Consider the following 24577-nt stretch of genomic DNA (forward strand, 5'->3'; position numbering starts at 1 on the left):
ACCTGTGTGTGTGTGTGTGTGTGTGTGTGTGTGTGTGTGTGTGTGTGTGTGTGTGTGTGTGTGTGTGTGTGTGTGTGTGTGTGTGTGTGTGTGTGTGTGTGTGCGCGTGTGTTCTTGCAACGCCTAATGTCATTTGCATCTGCTCTTGAATGTGTACATGTGCTTGCATTAATGAGGGTTTTTTTCTCCACATGTGCGCACGTGTGTTTTGTGTGTTTGAGTGCATGTATGTACTGTGTTCCCCGTGTGTGTGTGTGTGTGTGTGTGTGTGTGTGTGTGTGTGTGTGTGTGTGTGTGTGTGTGTGTGTGTGTGTGTGTGTGTGTGTGTGTGTGTGTGTGTGTGTGTGTGTGTGTGTGTGTGTGTGTGTGTGTGTGTGTGTTCTTAAATCTCTATATATATATGTGTGTGTGCATTTGTGTGTGCGTGCGTGCGTGCATGTAGATAAGCATGCATGCCTGTGTGCTGTGCTGGCTGGTTGGCTGTGTGCTCTGTCTTGAGGGGAGATAGAAGGCTGAGTGTTGTTGTTGTCCAGAGAGCACAGGCTCCCAGACAGCCCCTCACACATGATTAATTGTTTCCTTGTTGGGACTGGGACCGCTTGACTGTAGCTGAGCCAAGGCCTCCCACCCATCCCCGTCTTCCCAGACCTGTGTGAGAGGGAGGAAGGGAGAGAGAGAGAGAGAGAGAGAGAGAGAGAGAGAGAGAGAGAGAGAGAGAGAGAAAGAGAGAGAATGAGAAAATGTTTTTGTCCTGTTTTATGAGTTTGTCTGTCACCGGACTCTCCCTTTAAACATATGCTATCATTTTGACCCTGACCACACAGCGCAGCAGTGCAGTTTTCAGTCGCATGTGTGATTTGAGGGAAGAATTTGTCTTGCAGTTTTCATATAGTGTGTTTGAACTGTGGTCTCATCGTCTGCAACGAGCGAGGAGGGTATTTCATGCAGATTTTATTGCGACTTTTTGCTGCTTTGGTACAGTATGTGACACAAGGGACACTTTTTATTAGATATGTACGATTGATTCAATTAAAGGTGAGGCCATCTCCTGCCATAAGTCACGGCTCCTCATCTGCTCAGGTTGACAGTGGATCTGCATCAGAGCTGGTTACAGGGAAGTGGCCAAGTGAGCGCAACGATTGATTAATTACTATTATCAGAGGGCTGATAATTCACCAGAGATGATAATAACATCAAGAGTACTTAATTGCTCCACCGAAAAAGCCTCTCTGGTGTCCAAATAGCCCCCGTACCCCCCACCCCAAACCTGTTAATTCCCTTTTCCTTCACTGTCCAATGGTTTTAAGTACAGGTGAATGGCTGATATGGTGCGTTCTCGCACTTCAGAGTTGGTGGGGGTAAGTGGTTAGGGTGGGGGTTGGGTGGCGAGAGGGTGAAAGAAAAAATGGAGTAAAAATAGAGAACAAACTCCCTAATTGCAGGGTATCGCAGGCGTTCGGAGATGATGGGGGAAGAAGACACAGCGGGGTGGGTGTCGTTGGTGTACGTCACACTTTTAAAAACACACTGCCATCTTCGGAAGGCTGCTGTGCTCAGATGCAAATCGGCGGGGTTTAATGATAGCAAGAGGATGAGTCATATGGAGCACCAGTTCATCGTACATGTTGATAGAAGTACTGTGTTGTGTTGATAGACGTACTGTTCTCGCAGTTCCTGGAGGATTCTTTTCCAACTGTTTCAAAATATTGACATATACTCATTTTAAGGTCTTGCATGACTTTTATTGAATCATGTCACAGAGTAGGTCATGGACACACCTAAATTGCATTGTTCATGAATTAATGAGAAACACATGAACTGGGTGTCCTGGTGCATGTGCGACATAGACAGAGGCCTAGTGTCACAAGTTCAAGTCCGCCTCATACAGGAATGCCTAATACACTAGTTCTCAATGGGGGTCCAGAGACCTGGATCCTTCAGGGGGGTTGAAACGTCACATCCAATGGTGTAAAAAGGAACCAAAATACATTTTTAAGCTTTGGAGCATGACTCAGTGTGCAGACTTTATTCTTCTTTGTCCTTCAGGGGGTGCGCAGCTAAAATAAATTGATACGATAAAAATATCAAATGGGGGTCCATGGTCTAATGTATGTCAAACTGGGGGTTCTTGGAATTAAAAAGGCTGAGAATCACCGACCTAAAATAATATGTAAACGTTAAGTAGCCTACTGTCATTCATGGGTATTTACGTTTGTTGCGGTGTCTTCGAGGTATCTGGGTACACTATGTCATATTTAACAGACGTCAATCATGAACCAACCCCATCTCATGCAGCTATACTCTGCTGTGTGTCTAGTGTATGAAACTAAACATTTATTCCTCAAACAACCAGCCACGGGAAGGGGAATGTCATAAATTTCACTGCAGCAAGAGGGAACTCATAATCCGCCCTGACATCAAACCAAAGTCTGTGTTTTCATAGTGACTCAAGCGCTGGTGATGGCGTTAAACTGAAACATACCCGTCTGTTTCTCTCTGTGTGCCAACGCGTCAGATCGCGTTAAAATCTGGACAGCCTTAAGCAGGAGTGAGGCCGCGGCACGATCCAGTACTGTCTGAACTGTCCAGTGTCATGTTCGTGTGCCCTGATGGGTCTATCCCTGTTTTTAGCTGAGCTATGATGGATCTGGCAGAGAAACAGATGGAAGTGGGTGGAGTAGAGGAAATATAATCCATATATTATATTACAACTGGCAGGGTGTGATATTGTTGTTTCAGATAATGTAGTGACCCCCACCTACAGTACTAGAATGAGATGTTTGGTCACAGTAAGTTGCTTGATGCAAAGTTTAGAACTAAAGTCAAGATTATTTGTTCTTACGTTCTACGGAAACAAAGCCATATTATGGTGGCAAACGAAGTTACAGGAAAACAGCATACTGTACATCACAATGTACAATGTACAGAATGGACAGATATACTCAAATCTACGTAAAAGGTAGCTTTTTCCAGTAGCAGAACAAAGGCCATGCCTTTGTAAATATACATAACAAAGCATTTCCCAACAGTCTATTTCAAGATGATTCCTGGTCATTTCAAACTCAACCTCAAAGATCAGCTCTCTTAAAAGAGTGAGCAGAGTAGAGGGCCTCTCTTGCTTAATTTAATTTGGCCCTCAGGAATAACAGAAACAAACCTTGTGAACAGCATACATAACAATTATTACATCCATGGACGTTGTCTTCTCACCAATTCAAGAAGGTTCTGAAATCGCTTCTCTTAACCACCAAATACTTTCCATATGGTTTGCCTAATGAACCTGGGTCCATTCAATATTTTCCCTTGTGCCTTTGACTTTTATTGTTGCGATATGCTTTTGCTGTTTCTTTTCTTTGTTATATTGTCCATATTGTTTTTTTTTTGTTTAGTTTTTTCATCTGTATGAAATGTCTATTCATGTTTTATTTGTAATAGATGTGTATATTCCACATTGATGTAATTTTATCCTATGAATGTACAAATATTCCCGGAGAATGCCACTTCTCAAGCCCCTGGAGGGTTTTTAGGCATTCTACTTCACATTTTTACTGACTCTTTGTGTATAATTTTTTACATTATCTTGTAAGTGAAAACAAACAAACAAACGAACAAAACAAGATTGCTCATCCAGAATTCATCATCTCACCAATTTCCTAACATACCAACAACTACACACGGGAGACATCCTCACAAAGAGAATATCCAAAATAAAAATATTAAACAATAACGGGTGGTGATGACAACAGTATTCGAGACTTGCAAGCTTCCATGGAGTCCGTCCATGGATGTGCATCTGTATGTCATGACGCTGCTAGAGGATTCTCTGAGCAATCAGCAGTCAGCACTGCAGCGTTTACATGTAATTTGGTATTGCGTCAGCTTGTTTGGAACCTAGACATCTTGGGTATAGTAAATTGTTAGTATTTGGTACCAGGTAATAATGGGAAGGCAAAAAGCAGTGGCGTGGCAAACTAGGACTATGCTATGGAAAAGCACCATTAGTATGAAATCTTAATGTTTCATGATCCAAGGTACCCAAATATAGAATGCTCTTCATCATAGCTGAACGTGTAGTCTAAATACTCCCTGGATGCTCACATGTGAGCCGGCAGAGGCCATAATAAAAAGGAAAAGCATCAGAAGACAAAAGATCATTTTTATCAGGATGAAAGGAGCTGAAAAAAGTGGGGCTCTCGGTCAGTCCATGCTATTTAATTGCGGTAGTTAGGGCACAAGAGACTTAAAAGCCCCAGTCCCCCTTGACACTGATGGCCGTCCAATATGGGACTCTCAATCGAGCCTTTGGGCCTTTTGATAGGGCACTCGCCAGAGTCCTCTGGGACCGTGCCCCCCCCCCCCCCGCCCCCCAATAAACAGTCAGGCCTTTGTCACATGAGGAGTAGGGGGGTCTGGAGCGCGCTCCTCGTTATTATTTTCTAAAGTAATTACACCTTATTATCTGTGTTTACTTTAGCGGGGGTGCAAGCATGCAGGTGTGGGACGTTCAGCAGTGGGTGGCAGTGATGGGTCTCTCTGGTGAACGCACCCCTGAGACTCCCTGGGTTTCTTTTTTTTTTTCTCTCGTCATTTGATTTTCTCCTTTCCATCTTTGCAAGAGGTTTTAGGGGGGTGGTTGTAGTAGCATTGTAGCCCGGCCGCTAATTTCAGCACCACAAAATAAATGTGCAATTAGGGCTATTATTGTTGCAGCTGCACGCTCCCTGGCTGCACCACGCCAGCCCCCTCTGTCATCTCTCCGGCTCAATGTGGGAGAGGAAGAGGAGAGGAACAGGGCAAAGCAGAGGGAGAGGGCCCTGCTGTGGCAGTGAAAGAGCTGGAGCGGCCGTGGTCACCTCCAGCTTCTGTAGATAGAGGTTTGTGACACAGCAAGGACCCTCGCCCACAAACTCACAGGCCTTCAAAACAATGGATCTGCCATCTACCAACATGAAGTGTTCTCTCCATGGTTCCACACTGTTACACAAAGTCATGTTGTTTCAAATCTGTGTGGGCTGAGGAATCTGTGTGAAAGGAAATGCTTAAAAATAGAAAGAAAAAATATCTAAAACTGTTTTTAGAAGAACACACTTTGTGGACTTCAAAGGCAATTATTTTGCTATATCTTGTGAAAATATTTTTACAAGGACTTGTATGTATGCTTGGTTTGGCTTGATTTGACATTATGATTAAAAGAACATCACATTGATTATGGTTCTCACAGAAACATCAAGGATAATAAAAACACGACAAAGAGAGCTAAGTACTGTGACAAGGAATAATTTGACAATTTGAAAATAGACAATGAATAAAATGTTTTCCTTCTTAATAATAAATAAATAATAATTATCACTTTAAAATCACCCACCAGAGAAATAATGTGTTTCGGGCTTGCTGTGCCAAAATGCTTGTATTTATGATAAGTCTATCAATACCAGCCACAGTGGATCTGTGTTTGTGTCAGAGGGAATCATGTGGGTCACAAAATATCAACAAAACATGTAAGCAAATTAAAGTAACCATAAAGTCAGATAAAAGGAAAGATAGTTCAGTGAAACTGAAAGGCCTATGAGTATGGGTGGGGTGGGGGGGTCTACTGTGGCCCTCGTGGTGTCAAACACAAGGGACCAATCTTACGCTCGTGGCACAAACAAAATGGCCACGGGTCCTCCTTTGCTGCACTCACTTACCGATGTTCTCACTCCGCTGACTTTAAATTCTAACCCTTAGAATAATCATCTGACCCAGGGCACTTAAGTGTGATCAAATACTAGCTGGCGGTAAAGGAAAACAATTTCCCTTTATAGACAAAGGGTACATCTAATCGGTAGGAGCAGGTAGAATGTCATTTTGAGTGCAATATGTACTCATCTGTGTACTCAGGAGACCTGTTGGGCGGTGATATGCAGCTGATTGTTTAGGATGATAACTAGCGGTAAACTGGGACCTCATATTTTCTCCAGAGTCTACAGGAGACTGACTGCCAGTTTCTAATCTACACTATTATTAAAGCTTCAAAAGGCTGTCTCAGTACTTTGATTCCACGGCATGTTCGTTTTGAACGGTGCACCTTAAACTAAGTGATGTCCTCGCTCGCTGATGCTCCAATGTTCAGAATCAGAATCCAATGTATGTTGAAACCAATGTAAACCTGAACACTGGAGGGGCAAGATGAATCCGTCCAAATACAAGCTAGGCAGGCAGACCTGGAAGGAGTTTCTATTAATAAATCAGCACATGGGAAAATACAAAAATAATAATACCTGGTACCTGGCATATGCACTGACTGAGGAGAATGAGGTGGTGTTTCCTGGTTGAAAGCAGCTCTTGTAACCTTGGTCTTACTGGCATCCATTTCACCTCATTAGGACCCTGGGACTGAGAGTCGACAAAACGCTGAGAGAAATCACTTTGCCGGGGGAGTGCGGCTCAGCTAAATTGGTCTCTGGTTCAGTGTGAGGACCCCCGCTGTGCCGAGCGGAAGAGTAGGGCCTGGTTGGCAGTAGGGGCAGGTCCAGGCAGGGCAGGCCGGGAGGCCCCATGCTGGGACCCCCTCCCTGCCTCTGACAAACATGGCAGTGGATAATCTCTCCTCATGGGACTCAGCCCAGCGCTGTGGGGTTGAGAGGGAAGGGGCTCTCATACAGCACAGTGCAGAGGAACTGATCACTTTGTGTATTCTTGCACTTACACGTGCACGTTGACAGTTTACACATCGTCTGAACTGCTAACACGGACAGCTTATGTACTGTATGTTTTTCCACTTTTCTTCCCCCCCCCCCTCATGTGTGCACAGACTCTCACACACGTACACATTGTGATTAAAGCTTTAAAAAGAGCAGGGTCATTCATAAAGGGTCTGGTAGTTTGAAATCATGGATTATCACATTAGATGAAAAAAAGAACTGCAGAGCACTTGACACTTCATTAATATCATGCAAAATTCATGTGGTCTAAAATATATGTGGAGTGTGTCACAGGTCAGTTAATTAGCTCTCCATTATAGATGGGTTAAGCATTGCGTTGGCAGCAAAGCCATACAGGAGATCAATGGCCCTTGCGCAAAAAAGATTTGTTCCAAAGGACATTAAAGCCAAACTCATCGCAAAGTCACATCTGATCCTAAACAAGTTTGAGAATATATATTTGTTTAAGCATCAAATACATATTTTTCATGGGGGGGGATTATGTTCATATGAACCAAGCAAACATAGTTAAGTACGGATTAGTTCACTGATGACAAATTTAATCAAGAGGCAATAGCAAGTTAACAGGAGTCATGGAGATCGTGATTCATTATTTAGTTGTGTTGGCTTAAGATTCGCCAGTGCTTTTTACTGGGGTAAAAAAGAAATGAGTAATTATGCAGCTCAGTTTCTACCAGCAGTTTAGGCAATTCATATCATGTTAAAAAGACCTAGAATTTTAGATGACACGACCATGGGACAATGTGATTATGAAAAAAAGCATGTAGTAAACCAATGTGGGTTTGAAAAATAAAAACAGCCAAACAGACAATTTTCTCCAAAGACTTTACTTAAAGTCAACATGTAATACAAAAAAAAATTAAGCAGCAATCCCCAACTGGGAGGATGCTAGCCAATAATATTCAAACGTGTAAGTCCATAATCCAACATTTGCCAATAGTGAAGGGTCTTGTGCACTGCTACGATGTCTCCATCTTGTAGCCATGTTTTTCGAGCTCCGCTCTGCAGGGGATAGAAAAGAATAGAAACATCAAGTCAGTGGAGATGATTACAGGTGGGTGTTTAAGGCGTAAGTACCCTCTGCTATTGATTGGGAAAACCATTAGGAGATGGGAGTGAAAAATATAATACATTGCCCTAATGCATGCAGCTATGGATTTGATGATTGCGCGAAGCTTGCGGCTATGCCTGTTAACAATAATGATATCTTCTATAAATGACTTAATAATATAACCCTCATAATATTATAGCTATCGTAATTGGGCTGAATAAAACAATGGTGTATTACTATCTGAAGCATGCTCAAATAAAAACAGCCCAGCCACTTGTCTATAAACAGTCAGGGCTCTAGACTAGAGTGCAACCATTTTGGTCACACATGCGACAAAAGATCTGTCATGTGCACCTACACATTTTCATTGGTTGCACCAGTACACGTGACACTTATCAGGTATGTCGGTGTGTGTATGTGTGTAGTGTTGTTCAGAACTCCCCCCCCCCTCCGATTGACTCTGACCCTGATATTCTTCTTCACTGAATGCAGGTGGAGGAAGAAATAAGGTGTGTCATGTGTGAAACCATGCCTGATATTCCACCTCAAGTGACATCACAACCTTAAAAACACTGGTAATTCAAAATGAAGAGCGCTATGGCTTGTACATGATGGCTGAATGCTGGTGGCACCGGTTGTGTGTGTGAGTAAGTAAAATCACTAATGACGATCCCTAAGCTTTTGGACCAGTTTAACCAATGTAAAAGGTTAATCTGGATAATAGAACAGAACAGAAATATTTTCCTTTAGTGACATAATTAATCAAGTGTAAACGGTAAGACTTCAGAGTAGAACAAAGCCTCAGTGTGTTTCTGTACCGTATGAGTGTATTACAACTATTTCTTCATTGTCAATTTCTGGTGTGTAATGCATTACAGTGCACAAGATTCTTAAGATTTTCTTAGTACATTTTTTACATACAGTATAGAAGGCTACAGGAAATTACAGCCGTTATGAGTCAGCATAAAATGGTTCCCATGCAGAATTGGTCATTATACTGAACAAAAGCCTAATGTATTAAACAGACACTGAAATATGGTTATATTTATAAACAACATTGCCTAATGCAATTTCCAATTTGCAAGAGGCTGCAATTTCTTAATTGGATTAAGTTATCACAAACAAGGTATTGTGGGGTTCTACAACAATCCCCAGAATACAAATCACATCTCATCTTGTCCAAATCCTCAAGCATTAGAATATCATTGCTGTCATATTTTTTAGAAATAATGTTTTATTTTATAGCTATCAATATAGAATGTATTCTATAGGTAAAAGTTATTACCGTTATTATTTCGAATGGCCAAAATGAATTCCGTTTTTTTATCCTCGTTGCCCACTGCCTATGTGTCAACACGCATATGAGATGAAGATTTGTTCCAATAAGTTCAGAATGAGCTAATTTATTCTACAAAAGCGCAGGTCGCCCTGCCATTAAAGCCACCATGTTCTGACCAATGGCCATGTGACCATAAGAGCTCACTCATCATAGAAGAGCATCTTTATGTTCATTGGATGAAGCTGCAGTTGTTTATACTAATCTCTATACTCCCATTTGTGATTGTGTAAACCTTGACACACCGATTGGTGTCAAACCACATTCAACCTTGCTAATTTAGGCATGTCATTATCGGCAACAAAAAAAACAGTTTTTTTCACCATGCGACACAGTCATACAAGCAACAAAGATAAATCATTTTCTTCTTCGCTGAATATTATGCTGAAATGTCATGACGAATGCCATAAAATGCTACCAACACCTTCAAACTTATGATGAAAAAAGATGAGTCATTCTACAAGGTATTAAGTTCAGACAGCATCAATGGGGATCTGTTTTGGGTTTATACCTGAGTTGATTTGAGAAATCATCCTCTACATTATCATCATCCCAATTATCCTCCCACACATGGGCATCCTCGTCTTCATCCAGCCCGGTCCAATCTGAAAATACAACAAAAACCTGCAATTAAAAATTATGTCTACAAGCACCCACACAAAGTCCAGCAAGTCTGACATATGGATGTGTGTGACTGTAAATCAGTGGTTCTCAAAGTGTGGTCTGGGGACCCCCAGGGGTCCTTGAGGGAGTTCCAGGGGGTCCACAGCTAAATGATAGATAGTTAAGAACCAAATGGGCTCTTGTGGGTCTTAAATTAACATTGATTTCAAAATATAAATTGGGGTCCCAGAGATAGCAATGTAAATGGGGGTCCGTAACCTAATGTATATCAAACTGAGGGTCCTTGAAATTAAAATGATTAAGAATCACTGCTAGAGCCTAAAACTTCTTATAGGGGGCCCTGTAAGAAGTACGACGGTGTCTTGCGCCGAAAATAGCCGATCTACAAGCTTACGGCGCTGTGAACGTGTAGATCGGCTATTTTCATGTGCTCGCTTGCTCGGCTAACTAGCTAGTTGGGAATGGAACTAGGCTAGCCGCACGGACGTTACAGATAAGACTTTCTTTCACGACAGTATGATTACACCATGCAGTTATGATTATAATATACATCATAACAAGTTTCTCTAGAACTGGACATTCGAAAAACGGAGCCGTTTACTGTCAGTTAAAGTAACTAGCAAGCTTGCTAACCAATGCTAACGTTAGCATAGCCAGGCTGGCTAGCTGAGTCACTCACTGTTGTTAGTTAGTTGAGGCCTTTCATACTAGTGTATCAAAACGGACATTAATCAATCTACTTTCTACGCAATAAACTAGTAATTTACCCTCGGCTGGGAATTCTTCAAACTCATCATCCTCCTCTAATAATCCCAGATCCACTGGCTGCTTCTTGTCTGTCATGTTGGCTTGTTGTTTGTGTTCAGTCAGTGTGCTCTGCTCTGCTGCTGTCTGCCACACTGGATTGACTGCGGACACTGTTGCCAGATTGTGTGAGACAAATAAGAAACCCTGGTCAATGAAAACAAGCCCAAAAGAAGCAACTAACGCCACAGCACCTACAATAGTACATTGGCTAAAAAAATCTTTAAATAAAATATGGAATATTTTGAATATTTGTCAAACATTCTAACAACACAAATCTGGTACGGGGGGCTCCCCTGGCTCAAAACATTAGGGACAAAACGACAAATATATAATTTGGGGGTCCATCGTCCATGGCATGAAAATATTTGAGAACCACTGGTTCAAATAAAAAATATGAAACAACCCCAAATACGCAACTACACTTTAGAAACAAACAAACCCGCAACCACCAATATTTACAAGCAACTTCACAGAAAAATAAGCCCAAAGTCGCTTATAATAAGCGGACATGGCAACACTACTTACCGACCAAAGGGCTTGTGGGATGCCAGAGCGCTTCAAGGGAGGGCTGTTTGCGCATTAAGAACGCAGGAGGTGGTGCATGTTAAACAAAGAAGTCTGCACTGCAGCAGTCTGCAATGAATACAGTAGATATTGAACCAAATACAGTCCTCCTAAGCTATGTCTTACCTCATGTCATGTGGGTGGGATGACATGGAAATGTTGGTTTGATGTTGTGCTGCATCTGTTGCAGTACAGTGACATTTCACGGTCTGCTGCTAGGTGAAGCATAGTTTGCTTATTAGGTTACCAAAAAGCATATGTTTGCTTGTTTTCTTTTCTAAATGTGGTTTGAGATGCACTCTCTCTCTCTGTCTCTCTCTGTTTCTCTCTCTCTTTCTCTCTCTCTCTCTCAGTCTCCCCACACAAGCAAACACACACACACACACACACACACACACACACACACACACACACACACACACACACACACACACACACACACACACACATGCCTGGAGAACAAAAGCTCTGTGCTCCCCCCCCCCCCCCCCCCCTCAAAACATATGCATTCAAGTCAGTCAAATTTCAACACAGATTTTTCATTTAGGAACAAATGCACATTGTGAACCATGTGGCCTGTTCCAATAATGAAGCGGCAGCCACAGCTTAGGATGTAGTTTAGATAAATGAGAGTGCACATTTACCACAAAACCACTCGTGCCACAATGAAAATTGCCCTGCAGCTGTCATATGTTGACAGACGGACCAAACCTCAACTTAGACTCTGTGCACTTATTCTATTTTCAAATTATTTTGTAATCATCCTAAGCCCTTACACATGACAATGCCACAACATTTAGAGGAGCAATGGAACAGGAGAGAGAAAGAGAGAGAATGAGAGAGAGAGAGAGAGAGAGAGAGAGAGAGAGAGAGAGAGAGAGAGAGAGAGCCAGAGAGAGAGAGAAAGAAAGGGAGAGGGAGAGAGAGAGAGAGAGAGAGAGAGAGAGGAGTAAATGCTACTGTATGAGTTTTCTGAAACAACCTCATGTCAATTATGATGTGGAAATGCATGTGTAAAACACATGGGTTGTTAGTTTTGAAAGAGCAATCAAAACAGGAGATGGAGACTCCACACGTGTTAGACTTCGCATGCAGAATACGGAAAAATGTTACAACCTGCAAAATGGCTCTTCTGGTGACGAGAGATCTGCAGCCCTGGAAGGCTGCATCATTTTTGTGAAATTCTGTTTTTATTTGCAGCAAACATGATACCGAAATAATAGAAGACAGCGTGACATACTGGCTGACAGGTTAATAACCTTTCATCCTGTGGTTGGCTTTTTGGTTGGATGCCTTACCCGGGGGCCAAAGTCAGCAAACTGCGTCTTAAGATATTTGTGTTTTCACGCAAAGTGTCAACAAGCTCAATTACAAAGAGACAATGCTGTCATTGCAGGGTTGGTCACATTCCAACAGGCCATGGGCTATAAAAACGACAAGAGCAAACGCTTGCCGATTTCATTCACACGCCTCGCATTATGAACTTTCGTTATGAATGACTGACTGTCTGCGTTCTTTCTAGGTGCCCCCCCCCCCCCCCCCCGGGGGCACGGTTGATTCTGGTGCCCGCGTCATGCAGTCTGAGGTACAGGTGAAGGCCTGGGAAGTGCCTGTAACGTCCACCCAGCATACCTGAGACTGCTGTTACATTGTGGCGCCTGAAGTCTCTCTCTGCTCGGGAGAGGAGGAGGAGGAGGTGGGGTGGAGGCAGAATGGAGATATGTTGGTGGGGGGTATTAAACATGCCCCCCCCCCCCCCCACCTTGACAGACTCCACGTCTTCTCTCCAAGTGGCTGCGTCACATTTCTGTCCTTTCATAAAGCCCTCTGGGACAGACCTGGCCGGCAGCAGCCCCAAAATGCACAGAGAGAGAGACAGACAGACAGACAGACAGGTACAGAGACAGAGACAGAGGGGAGATAGAGGAAGACTCCAAGCCAAGCCTGCCCAGCCAGTCTGATAGTCTGCCACCCCCCCACCCCCCTACATCACCACCACCCCCCCACCCGGCCTGGCTCTTTATCACAGGCCCAGATCAAGATATGCCCTTTAGGCAGTGAACAGTGAGAGGTGGGTGTATGTAAGCGAGCGGAGGTCGGAGATAGACAAGTGTGTGTGTGTGTGTGTGTGTGTGTGTGTGTGTGTGTGTGTGTGTGTGTGTGTGTGTGTGTGTGTGTGTGTGTGTGTGTGTGTGTGTGTGTGTGTGTGTGTGTGTGTGTGTGTGTGTGTGTGTGTGTGTGTGTGTGTGTGTGTGTGTGTGTGTGTGCGCGCGCGTGTGTGCGCGCGCGTGTGCGCGTGTACATGCGCGTGTGCACTTGCGTGCATGTGTGTACCCTAGTCCCACTACAACCCCACCACCCCTCTCCACCAAAGAGTGAGAGGCAACCCACCCCCTCACCCCCACCAAGATAATGGACAAATGAGACCCTCTTCGTTCCCCAGCCAGGGAAAGTGGCAATGCACAGTTACACAGCGGCCTGTCTGCAGTGCTGTCTGGTCCTATACCTGGCTTACTGGGGGGACTTTTGTCTGGATGTCAACCACCAATCCACCCTGGCCCCTTAAATCCTTTCAGCAGTCACACACTGCCACCATACATTGTCACTGTTCCTATGGAACATCTCAAAATTCAGCATGTGAATACCGTAGAAATGGCCCGTTGTTCGCTTAAAAAGGCTCGGCATGTTGTGGCCCAGCCGTTGTGCCGTGAAGTGTGCAATGGAGTTATTGTCTGAAATCAGTTTATTTGCTTTGTGTTTGAGGATGTGTCGCATCAAGACAAGCAAGTAATAGAATGATTTGAAATGATCTTACATATGAGCTAAAACAAAAGCCTTTAGATATACAAGTAAGCGATCATCATGGATTAAGGGGACATAACTAGCCAATTAACGAGGCAAATCCCTGAAAAACATGTGAGCTTTGCTCCAAGGAAATCTGCAGGGGACCGATCTGTTTCCAGGATATGTCTGTCAAGATGCTGTATTAAATTTAATCCCAGCCAGTCAGTGAGTCTAGGTCATTGTGTGTTGTATGGTAACTCTGTCTCTTGATAAAAGGAAGAAAAAAACAACTTACACCCAATGCAGAACAGGAAATTATTACATTTGTACAGAAACTTGATAATTCAATCAAATGAAAACCCATAACCATCAAACGAATTATTTTATAAACAAAAGAGGGTGTCTTTTTCCCCCTGTATATTCTGTGTCGTGGCCCTGTTTTGGTGGTGGGCTCATTCATTCAGATGTCTGTCATGAAGAATTTAAGTTTCATATTTTCCCCCCTGTCTGTCTTGAAAAGCCCTGTCATCTTGGGCTTGAGGTACAGTTTGCCAAGAGGCTAATGGTCCTTTATGACAGTACAATCTGATGCCTGTCCCGGCTAGCCCCCAGGTAATCCTGTCCACCTCTGCGGCTTAGCCCTGCTCGGGCTTAAGTTGCATATTTTGTTTTTATCAGGACACCGCTGATAAATGCTATCAGCAGGGCAGAAATGAAATATGGGGGGTCTAGCTCCGTTTCCAGAAATGGAGCAAGTACCGCATGAACCCCCGACCCATTTGAAATCTATAGACCAGAGGAACAATGACAGCTCTATTAGTGAATCTCAACTGTTTAAGGTAAAGTCTGTATAATAAAATGTGTCACAACATAGGGACAATGGACACATTTTACTTGTGTGCCTTTACTTTTATATATCAATTTCCAGCACCCACGTGGTGGAAATTTAATTTAATGTAGCAAACATAACTTCTACTTACAATATGCTTTACACAGCACGGTGTGGTAGACACTCTACTTTGCATAAATACATCATAATTCTGTATCACATTTTTAGTAGCTGTGGTTTCAGACCTTTAAACTATCATTCAATAAAATTCTAAATTACAAGCTACTTCCAGTAATCTGCCAATATTACACTGCCTCTGCATCTGTGCTGCTATGGCATGGACCTATATTGTCTGCAAAAAAGCACTCACACACACTCTCACCATAGGTGATAACCCCCTCTATGAAAAGCACTCTTATTGAAAGTGCCTATTATCCACAAAGCCTATCCTCATGCCGACATCAACTCATTAGCTTAAGCTTTCCTCTGTGTAAAATCATGGTTAATTTCTTTGCCAATAATATGTGGTCGATTGGGGGGAAATTCATCCAAATGCAATGGAAATAAATAATGGAAGTAATGCAGCATATCATGTTCATGATTAGAAATCACAAACTGATATATATTTTCAATTACAAATTAAGTTCTTATATAGAACTTGATTGATCATTATTGATAGTTACAGTACATTCTAGAAATGCCTTATTGATATTTCTTAAAGTATAGCATCTTCCAATGCCATCACAATATAATCCTCTTCATGTGTAGGCCATCCTTCACATAAAGGTAAAATGATACATGTTTTCTTTGGTCTATACCCAGCGAGGCCTCGCTGATTCAGGCCTGAAGTGCATCTATTGTGCTGTGATGTGTCTCAAGATCAGTAACACAATGGAGCTTTGTGAGTGATGACATATGTTGCATGTCTACAGAGAAACACCGGCTACCTGTATTTCTTAGCCTATGGCCATAAATAATTCAAAACTCATTCATTCATTTATTTTTTCATACAAGTGCATCATGGAAAGTATATGCATGTATATGTCATTCAGTTTTTCGACCAAGACTTTCCAATAGCCAGCCCAGTACCCATTGTGAAATCAACATTAGAATGTTCAGTTCTCAACCTTACCAACCTAAAAAGGATGGCCTCTGCTTGATTGTATGCATTAAACACATTTTTAATTTTGTTGACTAAATCGGCGAATCGATTAGTCGTCAAATGCCTACTAGTCTTCTAAAGTCTGATTTATACTTAGTTGTGTCACCTGCCACCTGCCTTTATCAGCTCTACAAGTTCACACATTGTGAGCTTGTAGATTGGCTATGTTCCGTGTGCAACCAAATATAAATCAAGCGTAAGAATGTATTTAGTTGAAAATGCCCTAATGTACAAACATATGTACCTGGCTATAAAAATAATTCAGACAATCTAGCGCTCATTTGCCTTTTTGGTAGTTATGTTAGGAGGGGCAGCGTGCGTGAGTGCATGCATGTGTATGTCGGTTAGTGTGGGTGTGTGAATGTAACACATACATTAAAACACTTTATAATGCAGACTATTTAGGATCACTATATTGTCTATTGCATCCACCAGTAGGCTACCCATTCGTTCTTTCTCTTCTTTCTCCCTTTTTGTCTGTTGCTCTCTCTCCGACAGAGATAGACAGACACACCTCTCCCTGTAGTTATAGTCATGGCATGTCAAAGTGTGTGATGTCTCACAGCAGGAGGATTCAGTGAGTGATTGACAAGCCCCGCTTTGCTCTGGTCTGACACCCACCAGCCTCTCATCTGTCATCTGTGTGGGGAGATGGAAATGAGCTGCAGTGACACAACATGCCAGAAGAGACCGTGACAGCTCACCTCCCCACATTGGCCCCGCAATCGGTTGCACACCTCGCGAACCCCAACGATAATTACCCATTTTCCAACTTTCAGATGAGCATTGATTTTACAGTGGAGGTGCTGTGCTGTTTTAGCTGTGGCGTGGGAAACGTGCATGCAAAATTGTGTGTCCGTTTGTACCACTGCTGGCTAAAGTTCACACACCTGATCATCACCCTTAGAGGGCAAATGAGTTGGGGATTGCCTGCCTACTAGGTACTATTGGATAAATCATATAAGCTTTTTGTGAGATGCCTGATGTGTTCCGAATGCAGAATGATACATGACACCTACGGGACATTGATCCGACTCTGAATGTAGCGTAATCCAACTCTCTCTGTTGTTGATTTGGTATAATCGTCAACCCACTAACTCTCCACAATTTGGCCATTTTTCCCTCTATGCGGAATTCCATAGGCCTAATCCCCAACATGTGGCTGTCCCTAGCCCCGGAAATGTCTGTGATTGGTCTGATTGATAAATGAAGCCCTCCTTATGCTTTTGGGGGTCGGTTCGGAGGGGCCTCAGTGGGTCTGGACTTTGTCCAGGAAACCTGGAACAGCCACTTATTAAGTAGTTAGACCCTCAAAACGAGGCCACAGACAGCGACCACCGGTGGTCACCTGGACTTGCATTTAATTTTGGCATCCCACATTCATTGGTTAGGTTTTGGGGGCCTGACCATAGTTGTATGTGTTAAACAGGATACAAACTCTTCTCTTCTATGCAAAGGTCAAGGGTTGTGTGTTTGTTCAGCTTGGTCATTCAGGTGTAATTATTAGTATTTTAACAATACAGCCGGACAACTATACATAGTCGCAATTGGGTGACTTTAACCAGTGTGTCTTTGTTCATGAAACAAGAGCATTTGTTTAAATCACTGAATGGAGTTGAATGAATTCAGTACAGGAGGCATGTTTAATCATGTTTTTTGTTCCGCTCTGATTATCTTTACTTCCCCGGTGTCAATCTAGATTCCTTTCACAGCTATTGTTATTTGCATTGGGGAAGTTAACAATAAAACAGAGAGGAAAGTACGCAAGAGTAAACATTGAATATCCCCCATCGGTAAAGTCATTACCATTCTATAATTGTTTCTTCTCCTCCAGTGAATTCCTACACCAGGATGGGCTCCATTTCTGTTGTTCAGAATCAATTAAAAAAGTTTCAAAGCAGAAAGAAGCAAATAAACTTCTTAAATTAAGCGGAGAGGAAAAGGCAGCAACAGGCTCGGTATTTGTATGACTGTTTCTGCAATGCTTTAGGCCAAACCGCTCCCGAATTGAGTTCTCTCTCAGATTGCATTCAGGGAAGAAGGAAACTGTTAAGACATTTATGATTAATTACTTGGGCCAGATTGTGTGCACAACCATTAGTGACGTAGACCCAATCCGCCTACCATCGCCAAACACCACATTTCCCACACACTGCAGCTTAAAATTCTTTAAAAACGGGTCAGTCTGCATTTTCTACACAGCAAAGTCCTGAGTGTTCATTCAACTACGAGAGTGTAAAAATTTACCCAAAAGGGTCTATTTTTTACACTTTTACACTCACGATTTTACCACGTAACTGAGCACAGAACAGTGCAGCGGCCCCATGTCAGCTCATATTCAAGCTCAGACATCCAAGCAGGGCACAAAACCAAGAATAATTTCTCGAGAGGATGGCCATAGGCAAGGCTTAAGCCTCTCAGCCAATGATGTGGCCCTTGGGCTCTGAGCAAAGAACCTTGGGTAGAGCCCAGACGAAACACAAGGAGGTGAAAGGGAAAGTGGTGATTTGTCATTAAGGTTGTTGTCAAAGGCTAGTGTCAATGGTCCAATTTATTCTTATTATAATGTCACCATTCCATTCAGCCAATTACATCATACTCCAATGACACCACAGATAAGTTGCCACTGGATTTTTATTGTGTACATATTACCTATGCACTAATGCATAGATTTTAATTTAGACTACATCGAAATTTCACCATTCTAACAGAAGGCCAGTCAGTTTCAGGATTATATATATGCAGTTATCAGGGGTCTTTGCGCAGTGTTAATGAGTCAGGTACACATATGTACATAATATGTGCTTTTTTTTGTTTTGACCCACTTATTTATTCATCAAACACTATAGCATTGACATCCATTTTCAATTGTAGTCTTAGTGAAACGGACTTGGGACGCTTTTTCCGTATTCATGCAAACATCTTCACCAAAGATAGCCAATCTACAAGCTTGTAGATTGGCTATTTTGGGCAAATGTTCCCCCCAGAATATGCACGCTGGGGTTCAAGTGGTTAATGTGTGTAATTTGTCGGGTGTTCCACACAGAGAGATAGGGTGGGGGAAACTTTGTCGATATGTCTGCCAGTTACAGTTAGTTTTGGCCTGGAAAGGATTTGTGAAACACGCTCTCATAAATTGGAATCAAACGTTCAGTTTCTTGAATGGGATGTTGGAAAATTATTTACAGGCAAATAAAGTTGCGTGAGACCATTTAAAAGGCTGCCTGTTTCTTGATGCATGTTTCTGTTTAGCAGAAATCATTTTCAGTCTGATATATTGAAATGTCAATTGGTGGTTTCTGGTACAGGCTCTTTTTAAATCCATTGGCTTCGACTGGAAATGTGATTATTTCAATTCATTACAGCTACATATCTTTCCTCAGAGGAATGCGATAACATGTTTTTGTGTTTTGTGTGTGAGCTCCCACACACACACACACACACACACACACACACACACACACACACATACACACACACACTCACGCACACACACACACACACACACACACACACACACACACGCACGCACGCACGCACGCACGCACGCACGCGCGTGCACGCGCGTGCACGCACAGTCGCACACACAGATGTGCATCATCACTGCTGATTATGGGTGACCTTGGCTGATTGAACTGGTAAAGGGGCATACAGTTGTGCAGCTGTGGACGGTGAAGCACCCTGGGAAACCCATAAATGGTGGCGTGACAGGGAAGGACCCGTGAGCAGCCATACACTGACCCCAGCCGACACACACTCACTCTGTGCACTGTGCTGCACTTGTTCCCTGGCCAGAAACAGCAGGAGGGACAAAGGGATGAGGAACTTCCCCAGGCCTCCATTTGGGGTGTTTGGACAACTCCAGGGCCCCTGACATGCCCCCAGGGGCCGCTCAGCTGGCTTTGAGAGTGAGAGGGACCAGGAAAAGGCAAGCCAAAGAACACTGGGTGATTAAGAGGCAGACTGTGTCTGTGTGCGCACACGTGCATGCCGTGTGTATGTCTGTCTGTCTGTATGTATGTGTTGTGTGTAAATGTGTGTGTGCATATACAGGGTATACTGTGTGGCCTATGGGATGTGGGGCTCTAAGGACTCCATGACAGGCAGACGATTTTCATGTGCCTTGTTCATTGCATTGAATGACATCATTGTATCAATGAATTTCATATTGTTATTATGATATGTTATTGTTAACCGTATCACCACTTCATGTATCTATGTTGGTGACATGAGATTTTGGAAGCTATATCTAGCTTCTGTGCTATTCGTTTACAACAAGCTTACCTTTTTATTGACCATGTCCATGACTTTTATGGACATATAAACAGTGTTCTACTCTATTATTAGGGCTGAAGTATACAGAAAGTATATATAAAGTCAAATATTTGAGTATTTTATGTGAATGCGGTAACAGTCTCCAACAATGTTTTATAGAACTATGACTCATGGTTTCTCCGTTACGTGTTTATTTTGTTGTTTAGTTGTTGGCTATGTGTTGTGTTTTGGTGCAAAATGACCTACCTCAGCAAACCAGGACAACAACCATTGGGGAAGCAGTTTTAGTGGTCTACAGGCGCTTGCTTCATCAGCAAAAGCACTGCATGGCCACCATGGTAGACGAAAACAATTTAATATTCCCTTGCGAAGAAGAACTAAACCATCAATCGAGAGAACGCTTGCAAATGCTGAGCCGTGAGGCAAGCCCACATCCTATGGTTGTGCAGCCTTTAAGTGTTCAATTATCGATGTCCAGAGGGACAGTGCGAAAAGAATTGTAGGGATTATGGCACTGGGGAGAGAGGGTCAAGACGCTGAGAGAGGGCAGAGAGGTACAGTATACGAAAATAGCCAGGGAGAGACAGTAGTAAAGGGGCGAGTCCAACAGTCATCCAAAGTGGTTTCAAGTGGGGGTCAGACAGAGTGGAGAGAGGCTGTGTGTGTGTGTGTGTGTGTGTGTGTGTGTGTGTGTGTGTGTGTGTGTGTGTGTGGGGGGGGGGGGGGGGGGGGGGGGTGTACATGTGAACGGGACCCCAGTTTCACCGGATGACAAATCTTCAGGCCGCCGGACGGGACGATTGAGCCAGCTGGTCGGTCAGCCCCCATCGGCAGGGTGATTGATGGTGTTGACGTTCTAAATCGGCCGCCAACACACCGAGTACAGCACTCGCTAATAGCACAGCTTTAGATTGGCCCTGGAGATAGCAGGAAGTGGACCCGGGATAAAAGGGGGGGGGGCTGATGAGGGGGGGAAATAGGGCACGTTCCCATGCATGTGGGACTTGCAGTTCAAAACCGGGGCCCCCGGTTCAGGGGAGCTGGGAGTGTATCTGTGTGATCGGTTAGGGTTAAGGTTGTGGCTTGCGTTGAAACTGTATCTTCTTCTCTGCTACTCTTTAGCTAATCATACAGTACGGTAGTGCATTAATCACACGGTCATGGTAGAGATGTTCAGTAATGGTTATAACACCCAGGCACCTCTCTCTATCCTCCCTTAGTCATCTCTCATCAAAACACATACAGGGCAGTCGTCACGTAGAGAAAAATGCAGAGGGGTCGACACGTCATCATTACTGTCAAACCGAGGTCAGAGCCAGTGCTCTCATGTCTACATTGTCTGACCATTACATTTACAGGGTGGAACAAGGGGGAAAAACTTCCCCCTTAATTGTAACAGGGCCCTCTTTATCATAGTTTCAGAGTCTATGAATAAACATGCCGTACCTTTGATCAAGAGCAAGGCAGTCTGAGATTGTGTGGGAGGTACTCAGATCTTGATGCACGCAAAGGGGGAAACTCAGGGCATTTCAGCAGCATTGCACCAAAATGTACGCGCCTTTATATTGTAGAGCAGGGCTGCAGGGGTGGGAGGTACAGTACAGTATGTCTAATCTCATGTACATACTGTACCTGTTGGTTTATGCTATGTGTATGTAAATATCTCCAAGAACAAAAACAAAGGAGCTTGGCCCGGAGTTGGCGTAACCGTCTGGGCACCTAGGCTGGTAATCCAGCGTAATCCAGACACCAGCGTGTCGCAGGTTGGACTCCTGATCCGGACAACCTTTGCTGCGTGTCACCCCCCCATCTCTCTCCCCATTTCCTGTCAGTCTGCTGTTCCAAATAAAAAGGACAACAATGGAGCTCCACAAAAACTTCTCTCACTTCTTTACCTCTCTAAACTTGTGATGTGTCCAGTCCAGTGTATTGTTCACGTGTACTCTCAGTAATTAGGTCTCCACCTCCTCCCCTCAGATGCTGATGGGAGCTGGAGGCCTTTTCTTGCCCCGCCAGCAGTCCACCACCAGTTCGACGTTGAGCTGGGGGTGATTGCTGTCACAGCACCCCACAAAGCTCTCCACCAGGAATCTGCACTCCTCCGCTTTGTCATCTGTGATGCAGCTTACAATGGAGGAGTCACCCGAGAACTTCTGTAGGTGGCATGTACTTGAGTTGAAGCGGAAGTCAGGGATGTAGAGGGTTAACAGCAAAGGTGACTGCACGGTTCCTTGGGGAGTCCTATTGTTGCTCACAGCACATCAGACAGGAAATATAAACGGGGGATCTGGTGCTGGTGAGTGGGAACCCAGGCTGCCCTGCAGAGCTCCTCGGGGTTGTGTGGTCAAACCTGTTGGAAACAGGTTCATTGTTTGTATGTTCCAGGCTGTTGGCCGACCCTCCATTCTGAAATGCTGTCCGAAATCAAGTCTGAAACTCACTGTAATAACTGTATTTTCCCATTATGTGAGTATCCACAGCTGTGCATAATGGACTTTTATTGTGTGCATACTGATTAAAAGGTTAAGCCCTCAATCAAATTAAATAAAATCAAACAGCTAGTGGATAGTAATGTGAAGTTAATAGTATACAGCACTTCTCAACTCTGAGCGTGTATAAATGGAGAAATGGGAGAAAAGCTGGGATTCTCACTGTGCTTTTCTTGAACAAACTTATCAAATGTCTGCTCATTCATCTCTCCTTGATGCGAGAGGGCGATAGCTTAAGATTGAGTCTACTACCACTGAAAAAGGCAGGTGTATCATATTAAGTGTTTCCATTTGTATAGTACTGTATGTCTTGAAGCAAGTAACCTTATGCCCAGAGCTGGTTCCCCACATGTAACTGGAAATTGATCAAATATCGCCAAAGACTCCTCTTTCATGCATTCCATGTTCTGTTTTCACCTCGTCTTTCACTTTGATATCTCAATACAGCTTTTATTTTGTATCATGTTATTTAAAACAAGAATATATATATTTAAGTGCTATTTTTGATAATTGATAAGAAATTAACCATGCATGAGTGACATGCATGGTTACAAAATATAGGGGTTCCTCAGTGACGACCATTCCTCTACTGGAAGTATAGCTCCAACAGCTAAAAACTCTCTGTATTATAGAACCCCTTTAATAAAGTGAGACACCAAAAAGAGTTGTGGTAAATGTCGAATTCTGGCTCGTCTCTTGAGTATCTCAAAAATTGAGTTTTTTCCCCCAAAAGCGGCCTTTTATATGTTTCTCCTTTTTCCTACTCATTCTCTTTATTAGTGCTTGTAAAAGGCCAGTGTACACTGAGGAGCCGTAGGCTGGCTGGCTGACTGACTGACTGGCTGTCTGTCTGGAAGAAGACAATGGGCGTGCAGCCAGCTAGCCAGTCATCTGTATGGGCTGTTGATGGGCTGATGTCTCTTTGGCCTCAGGCCGCTCACTGTGGCGTCTATGAAACATTCCCATTGTTTATGGCTTCACGCTCGCAGGCGTACAGAGAGACATACGCAGACATAATGACCACTCGTGTGTTCGAACATGCAAGCCACAGACAAGACAAGTGTATTACTGGCCTCACTCTCATACAAGGATGTGCCCGCATTTGTGGCTATACGTTCTAAAAGTACACATATGCCTGAAACGCATGCGCACTGTGTACTGTGTCCGCAAAGTGCATGCACACACACATATACACACACACACACACACACACTGAAGAGTTAGGAAATACTTAAGCACAAACATTTATGATGAACATTTATACACGAACAGTTATGACCTAAAACTTCCATGCACGGGCCACATGTATGTACATGCACACACATGCATGCACATTGTACACACACACACACACACACACACACACACACACACACACACACACACACACACACACACACACACACACTGCTCTCATGGACATACAGGCACACACAAGACCTCCCCCAAATCCAGTACTCTATTACAAACACATATGGTGCGCGTGCACACGTGCGCACACAAGAGCGCGCACGCACGCACACACACACACACACACACACACACACACACACACACACACACACACACACACACACACACACACACACACACACACACACACACACACACACACACACACACACACACACACACACACACATACATAGTCACTGCCCTCCATGTTGAGACGGCTTTGCAGCCCCCCCAGTGTATGATCCACTCGGTTTTCTCTGGACATGTGTGCAGCAGTGTAATTTTCACCCCTTCCCCCTGAATTACCCCCCCACACCACCATCCCCACCACATACACACACACAGACGCAGACACAGACACACTTCACCCTGAATTCTTGGATAATTTTGGTCACTTTTCACCCTTGGCAGACTATCGCCGTACAAATGACAGAGGCAGAACAGGCCTTGCAGCTGCGCTTCTGAGACCTCTCCCCGCCCCCAAAGAGGTACATAAA

The 24577-nt window shown here is 43.6% G+C and overlaps 1 protein-coding gene across 1 annotated transcript; it reads right to left on the reverse strand.

The window, feature by feature from the left end:
* Positions 1-7510: 7510 nt before the first annotated feature.
* sem1 (SEM1 26S proteasome subunit) lies at positions 7511-10619 on the reverse strand. Its single transcript, XM_084081071.1, has 3 exons — positions 10483-10619; positions 9603-9696; positions 7511-7706 (listed from the first exon to the last, which is right to left on the reverse strand). Exons 1-3 carry the CDS (start codon positions 10556-10558, stop codon positions 7664-7666), a joined length of 213 nt encoding a protein of 70 aa, XP_083937197.1. The 5' UTR covers positions 10559-10619; the 3' UTR covers positions 7511-7663.
* Positions 10620-24577: the final 13958 nt, after the last annotated feature.

The sequence above is a fragment of the Gymnoscopelus microlampas genome, assembly GCF_963454915.1.
Source record: "Gymnoscopelus microlampas genome assembly, chromosome: 15".
Classification (NCBI taxonomy): Eukaryota; Metazoa; Chordata; class Actinopteri; order Myctophiformes; family Myctophidae; genus Gymnoscopelus; species Gymnoscopelus microlampas.